General features: G+C 45.1%; 2 protein-coding genes across 19 annotated transcripts; both read left to right on the forward strand.

Moving 5' to 3' along the window:
• The first annotated feature begins 330 nt into the window (after nucleotides 1–330).
• On the forward strand, nucleotides 331–4236 carry jpt2 (Jupiter microtubule associated homolog 2). The gene is made up of 5 exons (XM_058048346.2): nucleotides 331–514; nucleotides 1198–1349; nucleotides 1854–2005; nucleotides 2332–2368; nucleotides 3101–4236. The coding sequence occupies exons 1-5, from the start codon at nucleotides 459–461 to the stop codon at nucleotides 3367–3369; spliced, it is 666 nt and encodes a 221-aa protein (XP_057904329.2). The 5' UTR covers nucleotides 331–458; the 3' UTR covers nucleotides 3370–4236.
• A 1730-nt stretch (nucleotides 4237–5966) lies between these two features.
• On the forward strand, nucleotides 5967–24402 carry mapk8ip3 (mitogen-activated protein kinase 8 interacting protein 3). 18 transcript variants are annotated; one of them, XM_058048331.2, is made up of 34 exons: nucleotides 5967–6836; nucleotides 8893–9013; nucleotides 9177–9247; nucleotides 9711–9802; nucleotides 11357–11380; nucleotides 12401–12551; nucleotides 13859–14093; nucleotides 14180–14282; nucleotides 14529–14647; nucleotides 14973–14984; nucleotides 15286–15303; nucleotides 15840–15897; nucleotides 16088–16240; nucleotides 16785–16842; nucleotides 16981–17132; nucleotides 17209–17265; nucleotides 17339–17509; nucleotides 17753–17879; nucleotides 18188–18238; nucleotides 18596–18685; nucleotides 19035–19190; nucleotides 19250–19415; nucleotides 19481–19678; nucleotides 19786–19969; nucleotides 20038–20157; nucleotides 20618–20698; nucleotides 20876–20943; nucleotides 21088–21236; nucleotides 21317–21488; nucleotides 21556–21669; nucleotides 21953–21991; nucleotides 22442–22606; nucleotides 22767–22913; nucleotides 23667–24402. In XM_058048331.2, exons 1-34 carry the CDS (start codon nucleotides 6531–6533, stop codon nucleotides 23789–23791), a joined length of 4053 nt encoding a protein of 1350 aa, XP_057904314.2. In that variant the 5' UTR covers nucleotides 5967–6530; the 3' UTR covers nucleotides 23792–24402. The 18 variants fall into 18 exon arrangements, with proteins under 18 accessions (XP_057904314.2, XP_057904316.2, XP_078653438.1 ...); XM_058048336.2 differs by having other exon boundaries at nucleotides 5970–6836; nucleotides 17720–17879; nucleotides 19481–19573; XM_058048325.2 differs by having other exon boundaries at nucleotides 5973–6836; nucleotides 17720–17879.
• Nucleotides 24403–24412: the final 10 nt, after the last annotated feature.

The raw sequence follows: 24412 nt of genomic DNA on the forward strand, positions 1-24412 counted from the left end.
TGAAATGAGTGACATATCCATGAACAAATTAACGAACGTGAACTCATCAATCGCGCTGGGATTTGATACCGGCGTAGACCGACTATCAATCAGCTAAATGGAATAATAGGTTTGTAATTAATGTACCAACAACTAATTAACAGAGAAAATTTATCAGATATAGTTATAGAGTTTGTATGGTTTTCAAATACTTAGCCGTACTGTATTAAATGCAGATAAGGCTGAGCCGGCGTTGCAAGCGAACTGTCGTGTGATACAAAACAAACGCATCCTATCCTCTCCAGCTCCGCAACTGACCAGTTATATTGTGCGGTGTCATTGTGTGGGAAGGACTGCCATTCTTTGCAGGAGGAGGGTGGGCGCTCGCCTGCGGAGGCAAGGAGGAACTTTACAAGTCGTCCAGTTGGCAAGCTGACCAAGTTGTCTTCGGAAACTTGAAGCCTCAAAACAAAACCACAATGACTTCGACGAACATGTTCCAAGGGTTGGATACTGGCTCAAAACCGAGCTCAAGGTAAATAATAACTAGCGGTGTAGATGAAATATCAAACAATTGCTTATTTTAAGCGAAGGCAACCGCTTGACTACCCCTTGTCATATGTGTCAATTATACGTCGTAACTTTAATGTTTTTTTGAAGAACATTCAAACCATTTACCACTATATTCGTAACAAAATACGACCATTACTTGATTTAGTTTAAGCTAGCGTGTTGCGAGTTGACTCACGTTGGCAAATGTTGAGAATTAGCTTTCATGCTAACAACAGGCGTTGTCTCCTGCGGAAGTGGGAATCTACCACTGTCTGCTTTGTGCTAGCTCATATGCTATGCGGCCACATTGTTCTCGTTAAAGCTTTCATTTTCTCAACATATAGTCGACTGTTACAGTTAAGTTTATTACTATGGAATAGTCTGTCTTAAAACACGAACTGGCGTCTCGTAACCTGAAAAACTCAAGAGTTTGTTGATATACGGTGCCCTTTCCGCCCATATAATTATTATATCTACGATAACTGGCCTTTATACTGCTGTCAATCACTAAATACAACATAATCCCCACACATGTCAAGCAAATGTTTATAACACACCACATTGTTGTTTGGTTTGGGCATTTGTCATCGTCTTTTGTAATCGGCCTTAAAAAGATTAGGATTCATATAATTGGATTATAATCCTAAATTCGTGTGTTCTCTGCAGGGTGCTTCGGCCTCCTGGTGGTGGCTCCAGTAACCTGTTTGGAGGTTATGAAGAAGAATCCCCACAACCTAGAAGACCAAATAAGATGTCTTCTAATGTGTTTGCTTCACCAGAGGAATCCCAGGCTATTCCCAAACGCTCCAACCCTCCCGGTGAGATACGCTTGTCTGTCGTCTTAATGGATGTGGGAAGAAGCAGTGTGTGAAAAGTCTTACTTTCATGTGATAAATCCCCACATAGACGGCTCCACTGTTCTCCTCTGGAACTCAAGACACTGCTCGATTTTAAAATGGGCAATTTACCATACAAATTCGTGATAGTATGTTGTGGTCGTCGTCCTGCTTAGCTGGCGTCTGTGTGAAATGCACATCTTTTGAAGTGCTATGATTTCAGTTGTTCATATTTATTGTTTTTCTTAATTGTATTGTTGAGATAATAATTACTACTACTGTAGTTCCTCAGAAGTAATCAAGTGTCACGATTGTTCTACTTTCCTCTTCAATTTGCTATTATATTAATATGCAGATAAAAATTGACCTATTGTCAATGCTCACTTGAAACCTCTATCAAAATGTGACAATGCAAAATACATATTTACATATTTGGCCGTCAGAAGAAGAAATGTCGGTCTTATGCCACTCCATGGTGACCCGTAGGTGGGAAGAGCAGTGGAATATTTGGGGAACCTGAATCTCCAGTCCAACCGCAGCGACCCGCACCTCCAGGTGGACCGACCAGCAACATATTTGGGTCCGGGGGCAATGCTGTTCTCCAAAGCCCAAGCAGAAGTCACCCAAATAAGCCAAAGGTAAAGTCCGCCACACAATGCATGATGTCAATATATTTATGTTTGTTTGTTTTTTTTGCTGACTCAACACACCGTCTTGTAAAGGGATGTTCAGAACTGATAAGTGACTGAAAGTCAATGTAAAATCTGCTGAGTGTTCTACTGTAGGGCTGCACGCTCCCACAAAGGTTGATCTTTTAAACAATCGGTGTCGCCGTGTCTCACACTTTTATCCATCTAGACAAATGTTATCGCGTGGTGATCATGTCTGTGTCAGTACCGTATGAAAAGAAGACATAGTTATTAATGCTGCAGTGTTCAATACAATTCTACGTTTTTATTTGCAGGACAATCTAACTGTAGGACCTGAACCTGAATCACCAGGTGAGTTGGTATCATTAGTATAAAAATAGTCTTGCGACAAATGTCCAGGTAATTTTCATTTATTAAGCCAAATGTCATTTTTATGGGCAGTGGAAGGGAAATGTCTATGTTTGAATTATTGAGTCATCTCACTTTATCAAAACATTCCTGCTAAAAATGTTGAGCAGATCAGTTTAGTCAAAGACAGGTCACTTCCCAGGCCCCGCCTTTTAAAGGCCCACACTTCATATTGCATCTTCCGAGTGCCTTTATATTTGCGTTTTTGTTCATTTAACTATTTTATGCTAGATTTAAGCAAAAATTATGTAAAGTTTGATTATATATGCATATTTTTGGGATATATTTTTGTAGTCGACCACAAAACAAGGATCATTTGTTGACTAATTTTGAAAAACTATGAGAGGGAAGCAAGGCCCAGCCTGACCGGAATGGAAGGCAAATACGGTGCATGTCTTTGAAACTATTAGCCCTAAACGTGTGCACGGTGTGTTTCATATAGACACGACAGGGTATTTTTTTAAAGTAAACAGCATACGCATTATATGTAACATGAAAAAGTCAAATTCTAGTTTTATTTGTTTTGAGAAACGCTAGTGCATCACAAATGGAATTGGAAAAAAACATTTGCTACAGTAATACAGTTCCACAGACGTTTGACTTTCTGGACTTCCGCAAGCACGGACTTGTCTTCACCTTCTGACATTTTCATAATGAATTTATTTCATCTCGAAGCACCTGTGGTCGAGGTCAGCCAGCCCGAGGTCAAAGAGCTATCGGTCTCACCAGCCGTTGTGCCTGCTAGGGAGGAGCCTGCTGCTGTTGCCGCTGCTGCTCCTCCTCCAGCCCCCCCAGAGCCCACCTCCTCCTCCTCCTCCTCTTCCCCATCTCCTCATGATGAGACTTTGCTGAAGAACCACGAGCCTCACCTGGGACCTAAGCCTCGCTCTCACAACAGGGTCCTTAACCCCCCCGGAGGAAAGTCTAGTGTGGTATTCTACTGATCCACGGAACACCCCCCCTCCCGTCCCAGTGTGTGTCTGTACACTTTTTGTCTGCTTCCCCATGCATCTTCTCTCATTCCGACCCCCCTCCCCTCCCCCCTCCCTGCACTGTCACATGGTTGTCTCGCACGTACATGAAATGATCAGGAGGTTTTGTTTCTGAAGCCCAATACAGACTGATCAGTGGTCCTCAACTTGTTGCACTTTCAAGCCAACTTCCAGCCCCTCAGCTCTTTCCCCAGTCCTCCTTAAAAATGCATCATACAATCACGCAATCAGTCCCGCTGTGGAACGGTTCCATCTCAATACTGTTGTTCCAAAAAGACATCTTTAGGCCTCAAGTTTTCACCTTGTTTTTCTTCTTGGCTTTCTCCAAACATCAGTAAGAGAACTTGTCATCCATGTTCTCTTTTGCCTCACTGTCCCTGTCATCCCAACATGTGCCTGTCACAAACACTTTGTCAGAACTAACTCTCTTCACGGAACCAAAAAACTTAACATTGAGCGACTCAATTGAGCTGCCGACTCAAATGTTTCTGCTTCCCCTGACAAATCTTTTACGTGAATGTTTTTTCTGCTTTGCCCTCATTGCTGGCTTGATCTGCCTTTTTGTTCGCTTCCCCCCTCGGGGTTGGCCTCTCTTTATGTTTTAAATTAAAACAGTTGGAGACAGGGAACTCTGGCCAAGCTTGTGGCCCACCTGAGTCCAGGTGAGCTATTTAGGTATCACTTCTCCATCTCCCCACTTGATGCACATTCAAGGTTTTCTGGCACCAGCCTGTCCCCTTCTGTATTGATGTGCCTGGCAGCAATGAGTGCAGCGGAATTCAATCCTGTGTATCGCAATAAAATGTTTTTGCAGTTGGATGGCTGTTTGAGCGTCATTCTAGCGCCGGTAGTTGATTGGCTGATGAAAGGTAACACGTGCAAAACATAAGATCCATGCATGCCCACCTGAATGTTTGGGCTGGTGTAATGTCAGTATACCAACCCAGTCTGGTTTCACCACTTCCTGTCCTTACAGTGCCCGCTCGCTTCCTCTGAGCTTGTACACCGGAAAGTAGATTGATTTTCCTAATGGATGCTACTGCCATCTTGAGGTCACGTGTTTGCGGAATTGTACAAAAATACCAGTGTAAAACTACCGATGTCATTCAAGGTATGTATCTTGTTATTTTAATAACAATGAGACTTTATTTACATCCTTGTTTTAATAAGTATTTGCAGCTCCCTTTTCCCTCAGTTCAGAAATATGCTAAACAGCAAATATATTTATAATATACATATAAGTATATACGTTTAAAACCTCTTTCCAACGACACGAGTTTTACAGTGGCTATGTGCATGCATGTCGTCATTAGCTGAGGTTTTAGTCTTGAGACTGAATGTTACATCGCTCATCTCTAGATAAGAGCTTGCACTCTTGAGTATAATCTTATTAGCACTACTTTATCTTGTGTACACATGTTAAACTGCAGTCAATGATGCTTGCCTTTTTTATCACTTGCAGTGTCAGCCACTCAGGAACAGAAAACAAAGCACTGTGGACACTTCAACGTGTCCATAGTGCTTTGTTTCATGTGTCATATGTTGTTTTTTTCCCCCCATTATGCTGTATTATGCACATGGTTGCATCCTCCCACACGACACAGCAGACGAGGTCCACTCACTGCTCTTCAGAGAGGCCTTGTGACTCACATCAATTTCAAACCACCATGTATGAAGTTGAAACATGACACTAACATAACCCTGTATCTTTTCAAACAGGCCTTTTGTCCGGGATCACTATTGCTGTAGAGTGCTTTTTCATTTCAGCACAGTTTATACCACAATACTTCAATTGTTAAGTTACTCTGTGGACTGTGGATGGTCTTGAGAGTAGCTTTTTGGTGGCAGAATTGATGAATGAGTGCTTTTGACAACGCTATGCGATTCTGATCAGTATTGGTTATTGTTATGCCTCTTTCAGTTGTATTTAGTCTTTCTTTGTCTAAAGCAGTGAAGCACCAGTTTCAGAGTGCATCGTCATTATTATTATATCTATCACCACACACTTTTTAGGTCAAGCACAGAGGAAACTGGTCAACTTCCGGTTTTGGCCTTTAGAGATAAAATATAACTTTCCTTATTGGGTAGTGATGTACAGTATAGGGTGCCTAAAATTACCACAGCACAGAAATACGTGACAGTAATTGACAGCAATTACAACACCAACAAAGTTCATCTCTTACTTTAAAAATATCCATTCAACCTCCATATTTGGTTATTTTCGGAATATACCAAAAATGTAGCTGAGTTTTTCAAGCTGTGGATACCCAGAATTACACACATACTGCTGAATAACAAACAGGCATCCAAAGGGGGGGGGGGCAGGAGGCAATTGCAGTCTGCGTGTGTTATTGGCCCACAGCACACCGTAGAAATGAAATTAAACAAAAAAGGGAAAAAGAGAGCATGAAAGTACAATGTAAAGAAAAACAATTGAAATATTGATGCTAATAACATAGTGCCCTAGTCTTCTATATATTTTACAACACTTAAAAATTATCGACGTACCGTGCTTCTCTAGTGTCAAACGCTGACAACGACTTTTAATTTGAAATCGTGAACTCCATTTCCGGTGCGTTGTGCCTAGTCCATACAGGCGGCGTGACGTCATCCACAGTCGGTCAGCTGGCTCGTGCATCTGAACAGCAGAGAGAACCTCTCCCATTGGGAGACATCACCATCACGAGCCTCCTCGGCGGCCCACCCGGAAGCTTCGATCATGGATGAAAACTGTTGCTAGTGAACGTTTCTATTTATTGTTGTATTTATTCACTTATTTATTCATCCAGCCAGCAATGGCGGGGTTCCGTGGTCACGGCCGCTGAGCAGGTGCAGTGTTATCGACGAAGGCATCTTCCTCCTCGGCATGGCCCCGGAGAGGGCCCAGCCACAGACGAGCTGCTCGAACGGACCGCACTCCTAGTTGGGCAGTGACACAACGAGCTGGAGAAGAAGGAGAAGAAGGAGGAGCCATCTTTATCCCATATTAGTATACATTAGTCTTTCTATCACAAGGAATGCGGAATTCCACGTCTCCCCTCCGTTGACCCGATCCGAAACACCTCCACAGCCCACAAGGCCTCGCCAGCCCTCATCTGGATCCCGCCGCCAAGATGATGGAGCTGCAGATAGACGAGGTGGTCTACCAGGACGACTACGGCTCCGGCACCGTGATGTCGGAGCGGGTGTCGGGCCTGGCCAACAGCATCTACAGGGAGTTCGAGAGGCTGATACGCAGCTACGACGAGGAGGTGGTGAAGGAGCTGATGCCGCTTGTGGTCAACGTCCTGGAGAACCTGGACGCGGTGCTGACGGAGAACCAGGAGCACGAAGTGGAACTGGAGCTCCTGAAGGAGGACAACGAGCAGCTCATCACCCAGTACGAGAGGGAGAAAGCGCTGCGCAAGCAGGCGGAGGAGGTGAGTCACCACCCGGCTGTAGATGGGCCTCCGGACCCATCACAACCTCCGGCTTAGGTCTCAAGTGTGGTTACATCTGACATGGTGGTTATTATATACTGACTGGATTATATGCAGTATATTCGAGTTCCTACATTTTTAAAGGAAATGTAAGCAAGAAAAAGCAGTCAGCCCTATTAATAGTTGCATGTTCCCAACCTTTTCATGCCCCAAAAGTTGAATTTGAGGTCCTTGCACACTACACAAGTAATACCTCATTTGAAGGTGAAGACTAAGATAGTTTTGTAATACATTTGACCATATATTTACATTGATACTGTATTTAAAAATGACCAAACTTGACTTTTCACCGCCCCAAAAATGTTACGCCCCTGACTTAGTTGTATTTCAGGGAGGTGAAGATATTATATCAAACACATGCATGCAAAATGGGCAGGAACAAGACGTAATAGTAAAGCTTGTAATACATCTATACTTAGCTAGTCTGCACTTTGTTACTGCTGTAGAATATATAAATGTCACCCTCATCCTCATCTGTATGGGGATATACAGGGGTCTGCATACTTGTCAACATTGATCCCTCCTGCTACATCTTCTTATTCTATGTATGAGTTGTGTTAAGAAGCAGACTTACATCGCCATCTAGTGTAAATGCAAATGCAAAACAGGGCACATGGGATAAAAAATCCAGTGTAAATGTAATTTGACATTACAGTTCTTTAACACGACTCCTGCTGTTGCTACATCAGATTAATCCGCAGAACAACAATTTCCCATGATCCATCACCACTTTGTAGCGGACAACTAGGAAAACAAGACAGGAAAACACACTGTGTTGATCACCGGGCTAGAATTGGGGGGGGGGGATGGGAGGACATAATCATAGGAAATCAATAGTACAAAGGGGGGGGGCTGGCAGTGTAACCTGATTTATGCTACAAGGAGCAGAGACACAGCAACAATAGCAGCCAGAAGGAAGTAGACGGGGCATGCTAGTCGCAGGAAGATGGTGGCTGAGGAAAACAATGGTTTGTGCTGGGAGTGAAAGCAGCAAGGAAAAAAAAAAAGCGGCTCAGATGACACGGTTATTAGGCTCAAGCTAATGGTAAACAAAGCCAACGAATCACTGTCTCCCAAGATATGAACCATCCTTCTTCATGTTAGGGTGACTAATTTTACCTTTTCATTGACCTTTTCATAGATAATTATAGCCAGATAGTATCATTATTTTAAAAAACATACAGTAACAATCAAGTTAATGCTAGGGAGGAGGCAAATTGGCTTCGAATAGCATTCAGAAATTTTGGATACCGCCAGCAGAGATTTCTGATCCATTAGCCGTGCTTTAATGTTGTCAGCAAACAAACCAAAAAGTCACCTGTAAATTGTAAAATCACGATGTAAAATGATTGAATGTATGGGAAAACATGGTGCTACACATTCCCAATTGAACGGTCTCCCTGCAGTCACAGGATTAGCGTATTAGGCCAGGAAAAACACGTCATTAGGAGCAGCTTTGTTGTCAAAAGTTAGATGGCAAATTTACTTCTCAGCTACAAAGTTTATGTACATTTTGCTATTCACTTATTTAGTGTCTACCACCAGAAACCCAAGTCAAAAGACGAGACAACGCACGAGAACTATCTCCCAGTTTGACATGATGTTGCATTAACCAACTGTTCCAAGTGTTTTTTCCAGAAATGTCCATGTGGGGTTCAGGAAAAGTTGTTCAACTGTTGATTAGTTGACAGCTGTGTTCTTACATCCATGTCAGGGTTTTGTAGGCGTGACCAGCCGGTCCCATTTAGAATAAGTAAACGCCCTCCAATGCCTTAATAAGGGCACGAGACGAGCCACACCCACTTCCTTTAACGATGCAGCACCTGTTATCTTTGCTTTCAATTTGACTCAACTGATCCTTAGACATGCACCCTGTTGAGTTGACCACAGCCACAAGCAACCATGAAAAGTTGAATAACTGTCATTCCTGCATACAAACCATTTTTAAAAATGAAGATATGAAAATTCTTAACATATTGATGTGTGCGTCCGCCAGAAATTCATCGAGTTTGAAGATGCATTGGAAGCAGAGAAGAAGGACCTTCAGGTCCAGGTGGAGTTTCTGGAGCTGCAAGGGAAACAGCTGGAGCTCAAGTCAAAGAACTACGCTGACCAAAGTGAGTTGGATTACAGATCAGTAGGAACACTCATGCTAGCAGATAACACATGGACGTTTGTTTCCTTCTCATTTCGAAATGGGATTTTTATTTGATCTGCTGTCGTGTTTGCCTGCTAATATCGTGCAGCATTACCGGGTGGAAATGATTTGTTTTTTTCCAGTTACGCGGTTGGAGGAAAGGGAGTCCGACATGAAGAAAGAGTACAACGCTCTGCACCAGCGCCACACTGAGGTCAGTTCCCGACATAATACATACGTTCATCCTGGAGGTGACAGAACAGCCTTAGTAGACATTGGGATGAAGCTTCAAGTTTATCGGTGCAAGTTAGTATTATTTTAGTAGGATTTCTCTATTTATAATACTGACACGTCTGTATATACCGTGTATATACACAGACCTGTATATACGGTATATATTGTATATACTTTTCCTCCATTGTATTCATTATTATACAGTGTAATAATTACCTTTCTCTGCTGATTAGCGGACACATTGGTTACCAAATATGGTTCCTTGTTCTATCAATGGCTCCAAAACCATTTCCCTGCAAGATCTTCATGAGACCAAAAGAAAGTTATTTCATTTTTTAAACTTGTTCTTTTTAAACGCAAAGAAAACACACTGAATCATGTTGTTTTCATCATTTTTAATTTTGTCTTTTTCCTTTTCCTGCTCTTCCCTTCTCGGATTAAAGATGATCCAGACATACGTTGAGCATATCGAGCGCTCCAAAATGCAGCAGACGGGAAGCAACAGCCAATCAGATGGCCCCGGCAGCGGACGAACGTGAGTTGTGTGTACAGTGTTTCCCACGGTTACGGCTGCAATGATGTCATTGTCCAATATGCTTGATTGACAGCGAAGCGTTGGTGTACCCACATGTGAGTGCTTTTAGATGGGGGAGGGGCCCACAGTAATACCTTCTGCTGCACCTTATTATGGTCTGGCAGACCAGGTGTGTTATATGTTTGAGTGTGAGGGCGAGCAGGAGCGCAAAATTAATTTGTGCCGGGCCACAAATGAGTCTACAGTCGTCCTCTACTACATCGCTCCTAAATCTACATTGCGGCCTAAATATTGAAAGATGAGTCAAATGTAGTATTCTGGTCACTCGGCATTAGTAATGTTGCATTGAGACATTGCCTTGCAATACATTACCTTAACCTGCAGCCATGGAGTCTGACAAAACAAGTTCTTCTCTCATTCCATGTGGAAGTGGTACATTTTTGGCTTCTTTGTCCTCTTGCGCCACTCCTTTCCACACCGTTGTTAAGGTTAGCATAAATAAATTGGAGGCTAGTTAGCTTGGTGGATTGCTATGCTTAAAGCGGCGCTTCAGAGATCACAGAAAAGATGCACAGCCAGCAGTAGTGTGGGAATTTACATCTTCGTAGGTATGCCAGATTGACGTCAGACTGGCTACGCTGTATATCAATCAAGTGACAAATGTCAGTGAGGATGGATGATAAGTTGATGTAGATTTTTTTTAAATGCCATATTACATTTAAGATGCTACTATTGTGAGCTTTTGTCTTATTATAGTTTAGCATGTCTACTATATTGCATAATACGAGTATAAAGGTGACTATAGGGGTGTTATTTCACATCTACAGAGCTCTAATAAGCTGCTTTTAGGTGAGGTTTTTTATGCACTGAAAACATTCCACTTATTAATATTAAATCGTAACAAATGGGCATTTGTTTGTGTCATCTGAGCTTTTGAATTGTTCATCCACCGTCCTGCTGCCGCTGTTTCTGTTTCATCTTAAATGTAGCAGGCCTCATTTGTCAACATGATCACCGCATGGCTGCATCTTTACCTGCACAAACTGGAATTGGGATTCTCCTTTTTAACTTTTTTTCAAAATAAAGTTTCATTGCATCACAAGTGGATTTGCCAAGCAACCGGCCGTGGTGCATGAACACTTTTTGAGGATGAGACAAAAGGGGGACATCTGCTGCATCTTTTCCAGCAGAACAGAAGATTAATCACCTCCTGTCCGCTACATACACAGCATCCCTCAATTCTCCCAGCACAGATGTCAATCGCTTCGTAATCCTACCAACATGCAGCAACGGAAAGAAATTGAGCACCGACCTGTGATGATGATGATGGTGGTGTGTTTTCGGGGAGAGTTACATCACAAAGACACAGAGCTTGACAATATCGGAACTCGACCTTGTTTTGTGATGCCGCGTCCCAAGAAGCGATTGCACACGTGTGGAGAATCATTGTTCAATGACATAAGCGTGTGCTTTTCATGTGTCCTGTCATACGTGTCTGCTGTCTCTGGCTAATCTGAGACCGTCTGTCCTGTGTGTCTTGCTGGCCGTGCACAGTCAACGTCACACATGGAGGAAAAGGTAAATCCAACATGGTCACGCAACTGCCCCCCCTCCTCCCCACTATCTCTTTCCCCGCTAGCGCCAAACCAAAGCAGCCTGCTTTTTGTTACATTTCCGGCCTGCCCCCCCCCCCTTTGTCATATGCTCAGCATGTCTAAGCAATTGAGCTCCGATAATGAAATTGTTTGTACTGTAATGTTGCTTGTGACAAGACTCAATCATGATAACAACAAATTAGAACATGATCTCAGGTTTATCCATTTCCTCCATTTACCTGCCTCATTGTGTGTCCATTTGTGTGCATCATCTACTTATCACTTTCAGGGAACATACAATAGATATGCGTGGAGATGATTTTTCGCCATTTTGACATTATCTTGGTCAATCATCACTTCACTTTTTAGTATAAAAATAAAAAAATATATATATAAACTGGCCGATTTGGTTGATGTCCCGTGTGACATAATCATGTTTTGAAACCTTAATCCTTATTTTGATAAAGTATGAAGCTGGCTTATGGCCGTTGGTTTATGTACATGTGAGACTTATGACGTTACACAATTACACAAATACAAATAAATGTGCTTATATTAAAATATACTGTATATGTCATTGTCGGGCTAATATATCACTACATGATGAACAGCGGCCATGAAGAAATGAATGTATGGGAAACATGGATAATATTACATGTAGTGCAATTTAAAATGTTTTTTTTTTATTAAATTGTCAATTTTATACAATTTGCACATTTACAGTGAGGTTTCATATATTTGCTTGACATAAATGGACATTTTTCTCTAATTACATAAATGTGTTGAAAAGATGATCAAGTGCGGAGGAAAGCTCCTTCATGCAAAGTGGATTGCTGCACAAAATAGGAATTTGCTCCAGTCTGTGATTCCGATTAGGCCGTATTTTCCGTATGCGTTGGTTTGCATGCCCGGCTCGGCTTAAGCGGTCTTTTTCATGCTAATTTGTAAAAAGCCTTAACTTTAAATAAGGTTTTAATCGCCCCCTCTTTGTGTTCCGTGCCAGCAGCAAAGCGGAGCGCCCGCCATCGTTGAGCCTGTACCCCAGCGGCGAGGGCATGGTACGTGGGGGTCTCGGGGGGGCTAGGATGATGCCCGGGAAAGACATCTGGCAGGTCGGCGAGCTGGGCCAGTCCACCTTCAGCTCCGCCTATCAGGTGGGACAGACATCGGCCGTGTCTTTCCTCCACAACCGCAACCACTCCCCAGGATACGGTTGCGGGGCGGGGGCCGGCCTCGCCTCCAAGGACCGCCCACTGTGCCTGCTTGTGTCACTTTTGATGAACTAATTCTTATTCCAACCTAAAGTGAGATTTGACATCTTCACGTTCTGACTCAAGCAAGCAGGGGTCCATTTTGATGGCTTTTTTTTATACTTTGTGATCATTTATTTGTGATCATGGAGCTTCTGCTGTGTCCTTGTGTTTTGGTTGGCTGGCTCATATTGAGGCTCTTTATTTGTTTAATCAGATATAAATATAGATTGTCATACTCCAGGTAAAATAGGACACATTAAAGGTCCCATAGTATAGCATTTTTCAACAATTTTGGTGGCCAAAATCCCACACAAGTCTAAATAGTGTTGGCCTAATGTACAGGAATGCGCCATTTTGTGTCTAGCTTTCATGCTAATTAGCTGCGTTTGTCCACAGCTGGCTCAGACGGCGTGTGGATCAAAGAAGCGCAAGAAATATTTTTAATATTTTTACTATTTTTAAGTGTAGAAATAAGTCTTGAGTCGGGACTTCAACATTTCTGCTGAGGTAGCAGCTCTAATATTAACAGGTAGGGCCTTCCACAGCAATGGAGCCCGACTAGAAAAGGCTCTAGAGCTAGCATACTTCTTTCTGGCTCTCGGGCTTGTCAAAAGACTCGACTAGACTATAGGTGAAATATATATTTATAGTTTATCACATAAAACAACGTAACATTATGAAGTGGGGAGGACGCAAGCATTAGCAAAGCTAGCATAGCCACAGTGCTACACTTAAACATTGAAGCAACATCATGCTAGGTTAGCTTAATTGCTGAGGGAAAAACAAAATGATAAACGTACTGCTTACTATTTATAGCTGGCTGACAGTTGTTAGAGACGCAGGTTTTATTTTAAGATAAACAAAGCCTGATTTGTGTTTTTATACAAAGCTGTCCTCCATGAAGTGGTCGGCCTATCATGTCAGTGATATCATGAAAAGCCCAAAATTGGAGGAAACAAGTGATCAAACTCACGTTTGTTGGTCATCAACACTTATTAACATCATTTAGCATACTGGGACCTTTAATTTGAAACTTTCTGTGAGCTATTGCTTTCCTGCTGTGCTCAGTCATGTATGTAACAAAACACATGCAGTCATGTATGTGCGTGTCGTAGGTGTTAGAACTCCAGCCCTACGGTTGAAATCCATGTCCGTGTGATGCTAACATACATGCTGTGTCTCTCCCGCTTTTCACCACCGAAACCAAGGAGGACGGCTCGGAGTCCGACTCTGTGGCGGCGACTCCCAGCAGCACCGGAAGCAAGTCCAACACGCCCACCTCCTCCGTCCCCTCGGCCACCGTCACCCCCATCAACGAAGGCTTCCTCCCTCCCTCCGAGTTTGACGTGATGCGGGCCGGGAACCGCGGCAGGAAAAGCGGCAAGCGACTCAGCCGGAATATGGAAGTCCAGGTGTCCCAGGAAACCAGGAACGTCAGCATCGGTAAGACCAGGTCGCTGCTACCGGTACCCTGCACCTCTGCTCCGGTTCTGCTTTTGGCTGCAAATGTTTTTCTAACCCTTTTCCAGGCATGGGAAGCAGCGACGAGTGGTCCGAGTTTCAGGAGATTATCGATTCCACTCCTGAGTTGGACATGTGCGTGGACCCGCGTGTGTACGGAGGAGGAAACAGGTTCAACTCCCTTGGATGCATTACTTCTGTACTCGCAGCAATCGGTTGCTTTGCTTCCCTAATCTTTAGTTCCATCAAGGCACATTCATGCGGCAGTAGTCGACCACCGTTAGTAGGCTTCCACCAGCTAGTGGTGAAAATCACTACCTACAAAAATGCTCCCTTGACGTTGACCTGCTATGAAGTTGGATTGTTTGCCCAACAACAAAGTACCGTCATTGACATATAAATATTTTTGTTTTGCAGCCCCTCCCAAGGCATAGTGAACGAGGCCTTCGGCATTAACACAGACTCCCTCTACCACGAGATCAAAGATGCCAAGTCTGACATCATTGGAGATGTGGATGCTGGTGCAGAGCTGCTTGGTAAACTGTCTTTCCATCTAGTCATTGTATGTGTGTTGTCAGAGGAGCTGTAGAAAGAAATAACAGCATCATGGCTGAAGCAGGAATATGGCTGCAGTCTTCCTAGCATCCTCAGTCCATGCCGCTTCATTCATTTCTTCCTGGTTTCTTTTGCAGCAAAGTATGCTGGGTAATTTTATTCGATATTTCACACAGGAGACTCAAAGCAACTTTATTGAATTTATTTTCTCATTTAAATGACAACCTGGATGGAAATGCTCATCTTCTGCTAATCTGCCCTTTCCCCCCCCCCACCCTCTATGTGCTTTGGTGGTGCCACCCATAGGCGAGTTCTCAGGTGGGTTTTGGTTTTATTCTTCTTTCTCATCTCTGCAAATGCTCAGACATCTCTAGAATAAATTATTTTTTAAATAATTATGTTTTAAAAATGAAAACAATGATACAAAATACAGTTTAATATTTGTTTATACTACTTTTATAATACAGATATCATCAAATATTTGACATTCTGGTTCCATCCTTTTGCTAAATTTGATCAAGTCTCACTCGCGTATTCTCTCTCCATCCTTGACTTCCCTTCTTCTTCTTCTTCTCTGCTGTCTTTCCTTCCCTCCCTTCTGTTCTTGCTTTGCCACCAGTCCGAGACGATTTCTTCGGTAAGGCACCTTTGCCTTAAGAATTGTACTTCTTTGCTCACCTTGGCTTCTGTCATTCATGCTGTACTTGGCCCACAGCACCTTGTGTGGCTTTGTTTTTCACACCTTTGCATCTCATTCTTTTCTATATATACATTACTTTCTCATTGATATGATATTGAATGATACATATAATAAATGTTAATATATGCAGTATGTTGTACTGTAACTCATACTGGCTGCTTCTAAAGTCTTGCTTGTGTTGCTTTTTGCTTGCAGCTTGCTTGTTAAACCCTGATGTCCTAAAGTATGGATTGTATCACCTTCCCTTTAAGTCAAGCTAAAGACACTTTGTTTTTCCAGGGTTTACCAAGCCTTTGGCCAATATTCAATACCGTAACGTCCTTAGTATATTCAATACATGACGTCACGTTTCAAAGGATAGCATGTTCTTACTATGTTCTTTACTATTTGTGTTCATGCCACTACATGATTTATTGACTGGCAAAGGCTAATGTCATCAAATTGGATGAGTTATGGAGTTACGTGTGTTTCAGGGATGGGGAAGGAGGTGGAGAATCTGCTGACGGAGAACAAACAGCTCCTGGAGACCAAGTAAGAAACAAGGAGATGTTTGTTGTGCTCTCATGCTTGCCCAAGGGCGGCATCACCCACCAGCACCCCTAAAAACACCACTGGTGCTAGCCGTGGTCCTCATGCTGCACATAATCATCAAATAAGATCTTCTTGTATCGGACCTCTACATGTGCGGATGTTGTTCTTTCTCTTCTCTTCTCCTGGACAGAAACGCACTCAACATCGTGAAAAACGACCTCATTGCCAAAGTGGACGAGCTGTCCAGTGAGCATGAAGTGTTGCGGGAGGAACTGGAGGCCGTGAGGCAGTCCAAGAACAAGGTGGACGCCCGAGTCAAAGAGCTGGAAGAAGAACTCAGGAGGTGAAAATGACATTCCATTGGCTGTAAATTGTCCACAGGCGGGAATGCGAGTGTGAAAAAACAGGAAAATAAAAAAAATTTTTTTTTTTTTACAAGACTAACATAAGATGAGAGAAAATATAGTAGTAACATAATGTTAAAATATTTAATAAAAAAATACATTCTTTTTAAAGAAGTAATGCTATGAGGGACAAACCAAAATAAACTTTGGAATTTTTACAATATTAGGTTGAGGAAAATGTACAAGAAAAAAGTCTAACTATTATGGGGTAAAGTCATTAGAAGTTTTGGGGAAAAAACAGCAGACATGGTAAAAAAAAAAACATTTTAATGAGAATAAAGGGAAAAAATCAAACTTTTTAAGACAATATATTTGTAATATGAGGGAAAATTAGTGTCAGTTTCCTTTAGTCATAATATGGAAAACAAAACACTAACTTTTGGGTAAAAGGTCATCATATTATTTAAGACAAAATATTTTTCAGTATGTGGCCCCCAGTGGAAGACGTAGAATTTCCATGTCCTTCTGTGTTTTGGACTGCAGGCTGAGAGCGGAGGCTCTCGGAGCTTCCCGGGACTCCAAGGATGAAGGAAGCGATGATGTGAGTAAAACCACGTGAATGTTCTTGCTTCCGTAACAGGGAACGGGGAGTCCAACTGGGCTTGAGCGTATTTAGCTTTTAGAGTATCGTACCTGGCTTTTGCTGCCACGAGCCCAACTATCCAAACCCTTTTCCTAGTTCTCGTCACCTATCCAAGATGGCGACATGACCATGACACAGCGGCGGCGGTTCACCCGCGTGGAGATGGCGCGGGTGCTGATGGAGAGGAACCAGTACAAAGAGAGGCTGATGGAGCTTCAGGAGGCCGTGCGGTGGACGGAGATGATCAGGTAGGCAGAGAGGGGACCTCCAGGTTCCACTGTGTTTTTTTATTCTTGTAACATTTTGGTTCAATCCCGCCCTCAGGGCGTCCCGTGAGAGTCCTCCGATTCAAGAGAAAAAGAAGTCGACCATCTGGCAGTTGTAAGATTCCATTTGAACAAACTTAACCAAAAACAAACAACGAACCTGAAAAGACGTCTCTGCGCCCGTGCAGCTTTGCACGTCTCTTCAGCTCATCGGCCAGCCCGCCACCCGTCAAGCGGCCATACTACAGCGTCAACATCCACTACAAGTCGCCCTCGCCGGCGGGCTTCTCCCAGAGGCGCAGCCACACCATGTGTCAGATCTCCACCTCCAACCGCACCCTGGAGTTCTTCCCCGAAGAGTGAGCATGCACCTCCACCGCACCTCCGACTTGATGCCTCGCTGCTTGGCTCGCTTTTGGCTACTTCAAATCTCCTCGTGTAGCGTTAAGAGAAAAAAAAGGACTTCCTGTTTGTGTGGCTTTGCTGCTGGCCGGCCGCTAACGCTTGGCTCTCTCTCTCCTCCTCCTCCTCCTCCTCCGCCTCCTCCGCCGCCTGGCCGTTGCATCCAGACTGGCCAGTAACGGTGTTGCGTCTCTCCTCAGTGACTCGGCACTGTTGGCCCGCCGAGAGCAGCGGCGGGAACAGTACCGGCAGGTCCGCGAGCACATGCGGCGCGATGACGGCATCATGCAGGCCTGCGGCTGGAGCGTGCCGTCCCGCTTCAAACAGGTACACCTGGGTCTGACCCTGAAATGACCTTTTAGGTCCCGTTTCCCACGGGACTGGGATGGATGGGGCTGCTAGATGAAGTCTTTTAGGAGGACATTTTGTCGCCTCTTTTTGGGTCTTTTTAATTTCAGTTTTTAGGATGCAACAATATATTCATTTGTTAGAGCAATCTGGAAATATTCAAATAGTGTTTCATATGCGACTGTCATGGTGTGGCAATGAAGTGGGGGCCCAGATGGGGGCCCAGGTGGGGGCCCAGGGGTCGGGTGTGTTGGTAGGCGGGCGGCTCTAACTCTGGTCTCCCACAGGCTGCTGGTCAGACGGACAGCGCTCAGGACAGCCCGCTGAAGAGACAACAGGCAAGTGAGAGCCACGGAGCGCCACCTTCTAGCCCCGCCCCCTCCCTCGCAAGTGTCAACTCAGACGGCAGGATGGGGGCTTTCTATACAGTATATTAGTATATACAGTATATATTATATATTATACTGCAGCATATGCCTTTTAAATCACAGTAGAGAAACAATGACTACTACGACTAAAATTGGTGATGAATTCCTTCCCTGCATGCCGTGTTTGGTACTTGGTACTTGTACACAGAACCTACACAAAGTCCTTGTTCTTTGGTGATCATAGCCAGCAAAACCCCAAACCAGGATGAGAAGGAACCACCCAGAATATAAGACTTTACTTGACCCCTTTTTGCTTTTGCCTTCCAGACCACCAGTGAGAAAGAGGACAACCGCATGAAGAACGTTCCCGTGCCGGTCTACTGCCGACCCCTGGTGGAGAAGGACCCGAATCGAAAGGTGAGGATTTGGGGTTTTTATCATAGTCTGGCTGGCCTGGTGACGTTTGGTATAAACTGACATGTTTTAAATATGAATTTATGCTGACTGACGTGAACCAAAGAGTCGGCCTGTAACAATTATATGCTGATCCCATCTCCCATTCAGTGATGTGGAATGAGATTGGGAGCTTGGTGAACTTGCGTTCATTTAGCCTATTCAAAAATAGCAAAACAAAAGTGAACAAAGCATAAAGTTGCCTAGATTTGTATGAAAATATGTTTCATGATAAAAACGAATGCAGGAAAAGTATTCATGTCACGCCAACGCTCTGGGATACGTTGTTACGTTGGTATTTCCTCTGCCCCAGTTATGGTGCGCGGCCGGGGTGGACCTGACCGGGTGGAGGGCCGGCAGCCAGGAGTCGGGTCCAGTCAAAACGGCCACCAACGGCGGCGACCCGCTGCATGCAGATGAGACGGAATCAGGCAGGAAGAGCAACCACAACTCCCCGGAGAAGAGGAAGGTGAGTGGGTAGGTTCTCCAACGCCCGGCGCCCCCTCACCTGTCGGCTTGTCCCTCCAGTCCAAGGAGCTCCAGGAAACGGACACCATGAGCAGCCGCGTGTGGATTCTCACCAGCACGCACTCCGCCAGCAAGGTGGTGATCATCGACGCCAACCAGCCGGGCTCGCTGGTGGACCAGTTCAACGTCTGCAACGCGCACGTGCTCTGCATCTCCAGCGTGCCAGGTGAGGCTCCTCCTCCTTTCCCGCCACATCCCGAAGGCGTGTTTTCACTCTGCGCGCGTCGACAGCTGCCAGCGACAGCGACTACCCGGCGGGCGAGATTGTGTTGGATCCGGGTGATGGTGGCGCAGGGGGAGGCGAGGACTCCGGCAGCGTGGAGGGTATGTTGGCTGGTATCACGCTAGTGGGTTGCGCCACTAACTGCAGTGTTGCCCGTAGCAACTGCTCCTCACGCACTGACACTCCCATAATGGACAAAGGACAAGGTGGGCACATCCCGAATGTTCCTCCATCTTTGTAGTCACCGCAGAGAGGCCAGAGAGTGTCAGCGCTGTCGGGCGCCGCGTTAATTTGTAGTCGTGCTGTGCTTTAGCCCCCGCCGCCCCCCCTGCCAATGGCAAGATTCACCCGGCCCAGTCCGCCGAGGAAGCCACGGAGGCCACCGAGGTTTCCGAGTCTACCGCCAGCCATGCGGAACTTGGAGCCGGACCTCCGGGACCGTTTATGGAGCATGTCTTTACCGACCCCCCGCCTCGGCCGGCAGATGGCGCTGACAGGTGGAACGAACGTGTGTGCACCGACGGCCGCGAGACCACAGAATTCGGCATGCTTTCTGTCCTCACAGGGGTACTGGGCAGTCCAAAGAGGAGACGTCAGCACCTCAGGAGACGGAGGACGGGGGCGAAGAGGCCAAGAACTCCACCAGCATGGCCCCCACCATGTGGCTCGGGGCACAGAATGGCTGGTAGGTGGATCACATGAGTGCATATTAGTTGGTGCTGCAGCAAAAGATGAAGGCGGTGCGCCGCCATTGGTCAGTAGAGATGGAGGACTACTATTGGCTGGAAATAAGCAACATTCGTTTCATTTGCACTTATTAGAAACAAAACACCAACACCATCCAAAGTGTAGCCCTGCTGCCATTTTCATATTCTAAAAATAACCACTACAGTGGAACCTTGGTTAGCATCAAGGTGAAAATCATGCTAACCAAGGTTCTACTGTCATTTGCCAAATCTTACCCTGTATGTCTCATAATTGAGTATTTTAACGTACGTGGGATTAGCTTTAGCATCTTCACGTCAAAGTGGTCCCACATATCCTTCCCTCGTTCCATGTTTTGCATGTTCCCGTACAGCACAAAACAGGGAGCGGAACCAGGAAGCGTTTGTACGTTTGTGTGACCTCTTCCTGTCTCCCTCCAGGCTTTACGTCCACTCGGCCGTCGGCAACTGGAAGAAGTGTCTGCACTCCATCAAACTCAAAGACTCGGTGCTCAGCCTTGTGTAAGAATCACATGACCCGACTTCCTTATCAAAGAGTTTATTTATAGATCTGGCGGCAGTGGAAAAACTACAGCCGTCTTAACTCTTAACGGAACAATCCAAAGTATCCCAGACGACATCACTGGTGGAATTATGGCCACCTTGGGAGAGAATTTAAGTGTTGCTCTCCTGTTGCAGGCATGTCAAAGGTCGGGTGCTGGTGGCCCTCGCTGATGGGACCTTGGCCATATTCCACAGATCAGAGGGTAAACACACTAACCACGCAATCACACATTGGGCAGCACAGTATAGGACAGTATAGTATAGTATCCCTCTGGGATAGGCTCCACCCCCCCTCTGGGATAGGCTCCACCACACTGAATGTTACTCATATTGACCATTGTGATTAGACGGCCAATGGGATTTGTCCAACTACCACCTGATGGACCTGGGCCGGCCTCATCACTCCATCCGCTGCATGGCCGTGGTCCACGATAAAGTCTGGTGCGGCTACAAGAACAAGATCCACGTCATTCAGCCTAAAAGCATGCAGATCGAGGCGAGTCTTCCTCTCTTGTGTCGTGTCGTCGTTGGGTCAAAACTAAACCGTCGTCACGTGCTGACTTCCTGCTCCAACAGAAGTCCTTTGACGCCCACCCTCGCCGGGAGAGCCAGGTACGCCAGCTGGCTTGGATCGGCGACGGCGTGTGGGTCTCCATCCGGCTGGACTCCACGCTGCGGCTCTACCACGCCCACACCCACCAGCACCTGCAGGACGTGGACATCGAGCCCTACGTCAGCAAGATGCTCGGTGAGAGGACGCCACTTCCTGGTTGATCCACCAAAGTGTAGCGGGACTCACAAGTTCTCTTTGACAGGCACCGGCAAGCTGGGCTTCTCCTTTGTGCGAATCACCGCTCTCCTGATTGGCGGCAATCGCCTGTGGGTGGGGACCGGAAATGGCGTCATCATCTCCATCCCGCTAACCGAGAGTGAGTTTCATGTCGTGTGTTCTTTGTTCAACATCACATTAGGACGCGTTTTTTAATACTTCATGCTCAGACGTGGCAAAAGTCTTAGTGACGGAATCGATCATTGAGGCAGGCAGACGCACCCTAGTATTTGTTAGTAGTATCACGAGATGGCGTTTACTCCTTCTTTACATAAAGGACATAGTATCTCTGTCGCCTCAGTGGTGTCTAATTATAGCGCTATCGGTGCTCTACTTTCTCCTCTGCTCTCCTCCTCCTCCTCCTCCTCCTCCTCCTCCTGTAGCGGTGGTCCTACACCGGGGACAGCTCCTGGGTTTGAGGGGTAAGTGGGAGTGTTTCCTTCCTCCCGCTGCTGCCATCGCCCTCCTCTTCACCTGCCTTTGCAGCCCTTTTTTACAAATGATAATCTCTGCCCCCCCACCCAATTTATGATGTGACACATTTTTGTTGAAGTGTTTTATTATTTGGCCGCGTGCAAGTAAACATCTGCAAAAAAGGAAGACATGTGTTAGCATTGGGGTCCTGGTGCTACTATGCTAACGCTGATAGAGGAGCTAACCTTCATTCCTTTGGTCAAGTGGTTGCTTTGCATGTTCATGTTTGCAATCACCTCGATGACGTTGGTGCAGATCACATCCCTTGCATGCGGAGGATGTGACCGTATCGATTTGGGGTGCTGGGGTTTTTATACCGTATACTTAAAAATAAAAATAAAAACCTTGGATGGAATGTGATGACAAATTCTGACAAATGTTGACGTGCGTGTTTTCAGCCAATAAAGTGTCTCCGACGTCCTCCGGCGGGGTGATCCACGTGTACGGCGACGACGGCTCGGAGAAAAGCAACGGCAGCTTCATCCCATATTGCTCCATGGCACAGGCACAGCTTTGTTTCCACGGACACCGCGATGCCGTCAAGTTCTTTGTCTCCGTGCCCGGTAGGTCCCGATACAAACTGCCTATTTTAGGGGATTTGCCAAGTATACCAGTTTACCTTCGTTTAGAGAACATGGTATGACCCATGTCTCCCGTCACCCACAAAGGCATATTTTGACATATTTATTTTCCTCAAGCTGTGCTTCCTTGTCTTTGTGAAAGGCAACGTACTGGCCACACTGAATGGCAGCGTGCTGGACAGCCCATCAGAGGGTCAAAGCTCCACGGCCCCCCAGGAGACGGAGGCCCAGAGTGTTCAAAACGTGTTGGTGCTGAGCGGAGGAGAGGGGTACATTGACTTCCGTATAGGTGAGCATCCTTGTTGTTATTCCTGCTATTCGGAGGGGTTTGTAACCAAGACACCCAGGAAATAATCCATGCACCCTAAAAATGCCTATTTTTGATCTGTTAAACTCTAATGTAATACATTTTAAAATAATGTTTACATCATTCAGTATTTGAACTTACAAAACACGCAGTTAACTGGCCAAATTGCACATACTGTTCTATTAAAGTATTTATAATTATATTTATATATTTAATTGATTTACCATTACACTTGTAATGTGTACATTTTAAGATTTAAGACTATATATTTTAAAAAAAAGCATGTGTTCCTTCCCAACCACTGTGGAAGTGCAGGGCGATGTAGAACGAGACTGCTCACTGCCCTCCAGTGGTCACTGGGCAGTACTGCAATACAATTGACTGCTCAGCGGCCGTGATTAAATGTGAGCGTTTAGCGCCCCCTAGCGGCATAGAGCCTGACTGCAGGCTGTTACATGAAAGGTTAACTTCAAATCAGCGTTTCTGTCTTCAACTGAGTACAATCAGACAATCAGCTGATTATGCGGGGATTTAATGCGAGCATGGAGTGTTGCAGTTCATCCTTTGACCATGAGGGGCAGTGGAGTGTCAGGATAAGATTCAGCTCTGATTTTTATTAGTTTTTACTATTAATTTTAAATATTTTTTCTGCAGTGAGCTAAAATCGATGTGAAAATGCATATTTCATCATATGTAGGAATAAGAATTACCTTTTAAAATGTGTGCTGCCTTCAGGGGACGGCGAGGATGAAGAGACGGAGGAAGGTGAGAGTAACGGCGCCTCGCAGGTCAAACCTACTTTGTGCAAAGCAGAGCGAAGTCACATCATCGTCTGGCAGGTGTCTTACGTACCCGAGTGACGCCTTCCTTCTTTTGGTGCCCCCCCCACCCCTCCTTGTAATTAATCCCTGGTCATGTAAAAGTTCTCTCGACTCCAAAAATGAAGGAAAAAAACAATACAAGCTGTGCATCGTCCCCCCCCCCCCCACTAACTTTAATGCCTTGTAAATTCCTAACCGCCTGCCATGCTGACCCCTCCAGAGCATTCTAAATATCATTGTGAGCCTTGTACCCCCCCCCTCTTTATCTGTGGTATATCCCCCCTATCTCCTATATTTACCTCAAATGCCCTGCATCATCCCAAGTTCCTTCTGACGAACCCGGACTTCTTAAAGCAGCTCAAAGCCCAAAAATGTATTGTATGTTCATTAGATCGTCGCCATCAGCAGCCAATCCCTGATATTTCATCCATAAGGAATCTCATGTAATATGAAAAAGTCCTATAATGAACCCCTTAAGAAGAACGGATGTGAAGGAGAAGGTCATGGCGGTGCTTGAGATGACATAAGTGGCGTGTTGTCGCTGTGTGTACAGATCACTGGAGATGTCCACTAACGCTCTTTGCCCAACATGTTCATTCATGCATTGATCTCTGTGTGGATTGAATATTAAACAGATGTGTGCTGATAAACGACAATGTG

The sequence above is a fragment of the Doryrhamphus excisus genome, linkage group LG16 (assembly GCF_037039965.1).
Source record: "Doryrhamphus excisus strain RoL-2023G ecotype Guam linkage group LG16, RoL_Dexc_Guam_v1.1, whole genome shotgun sequence".
NCBI classification, from domain to species: domain Eukaryota; kingdom Metazoa; phylum Chordata; class Actinopteri; order Syngnathiformes; family Syngnathidae; genus Doryrhamphus; species Doryrhamphus excisus.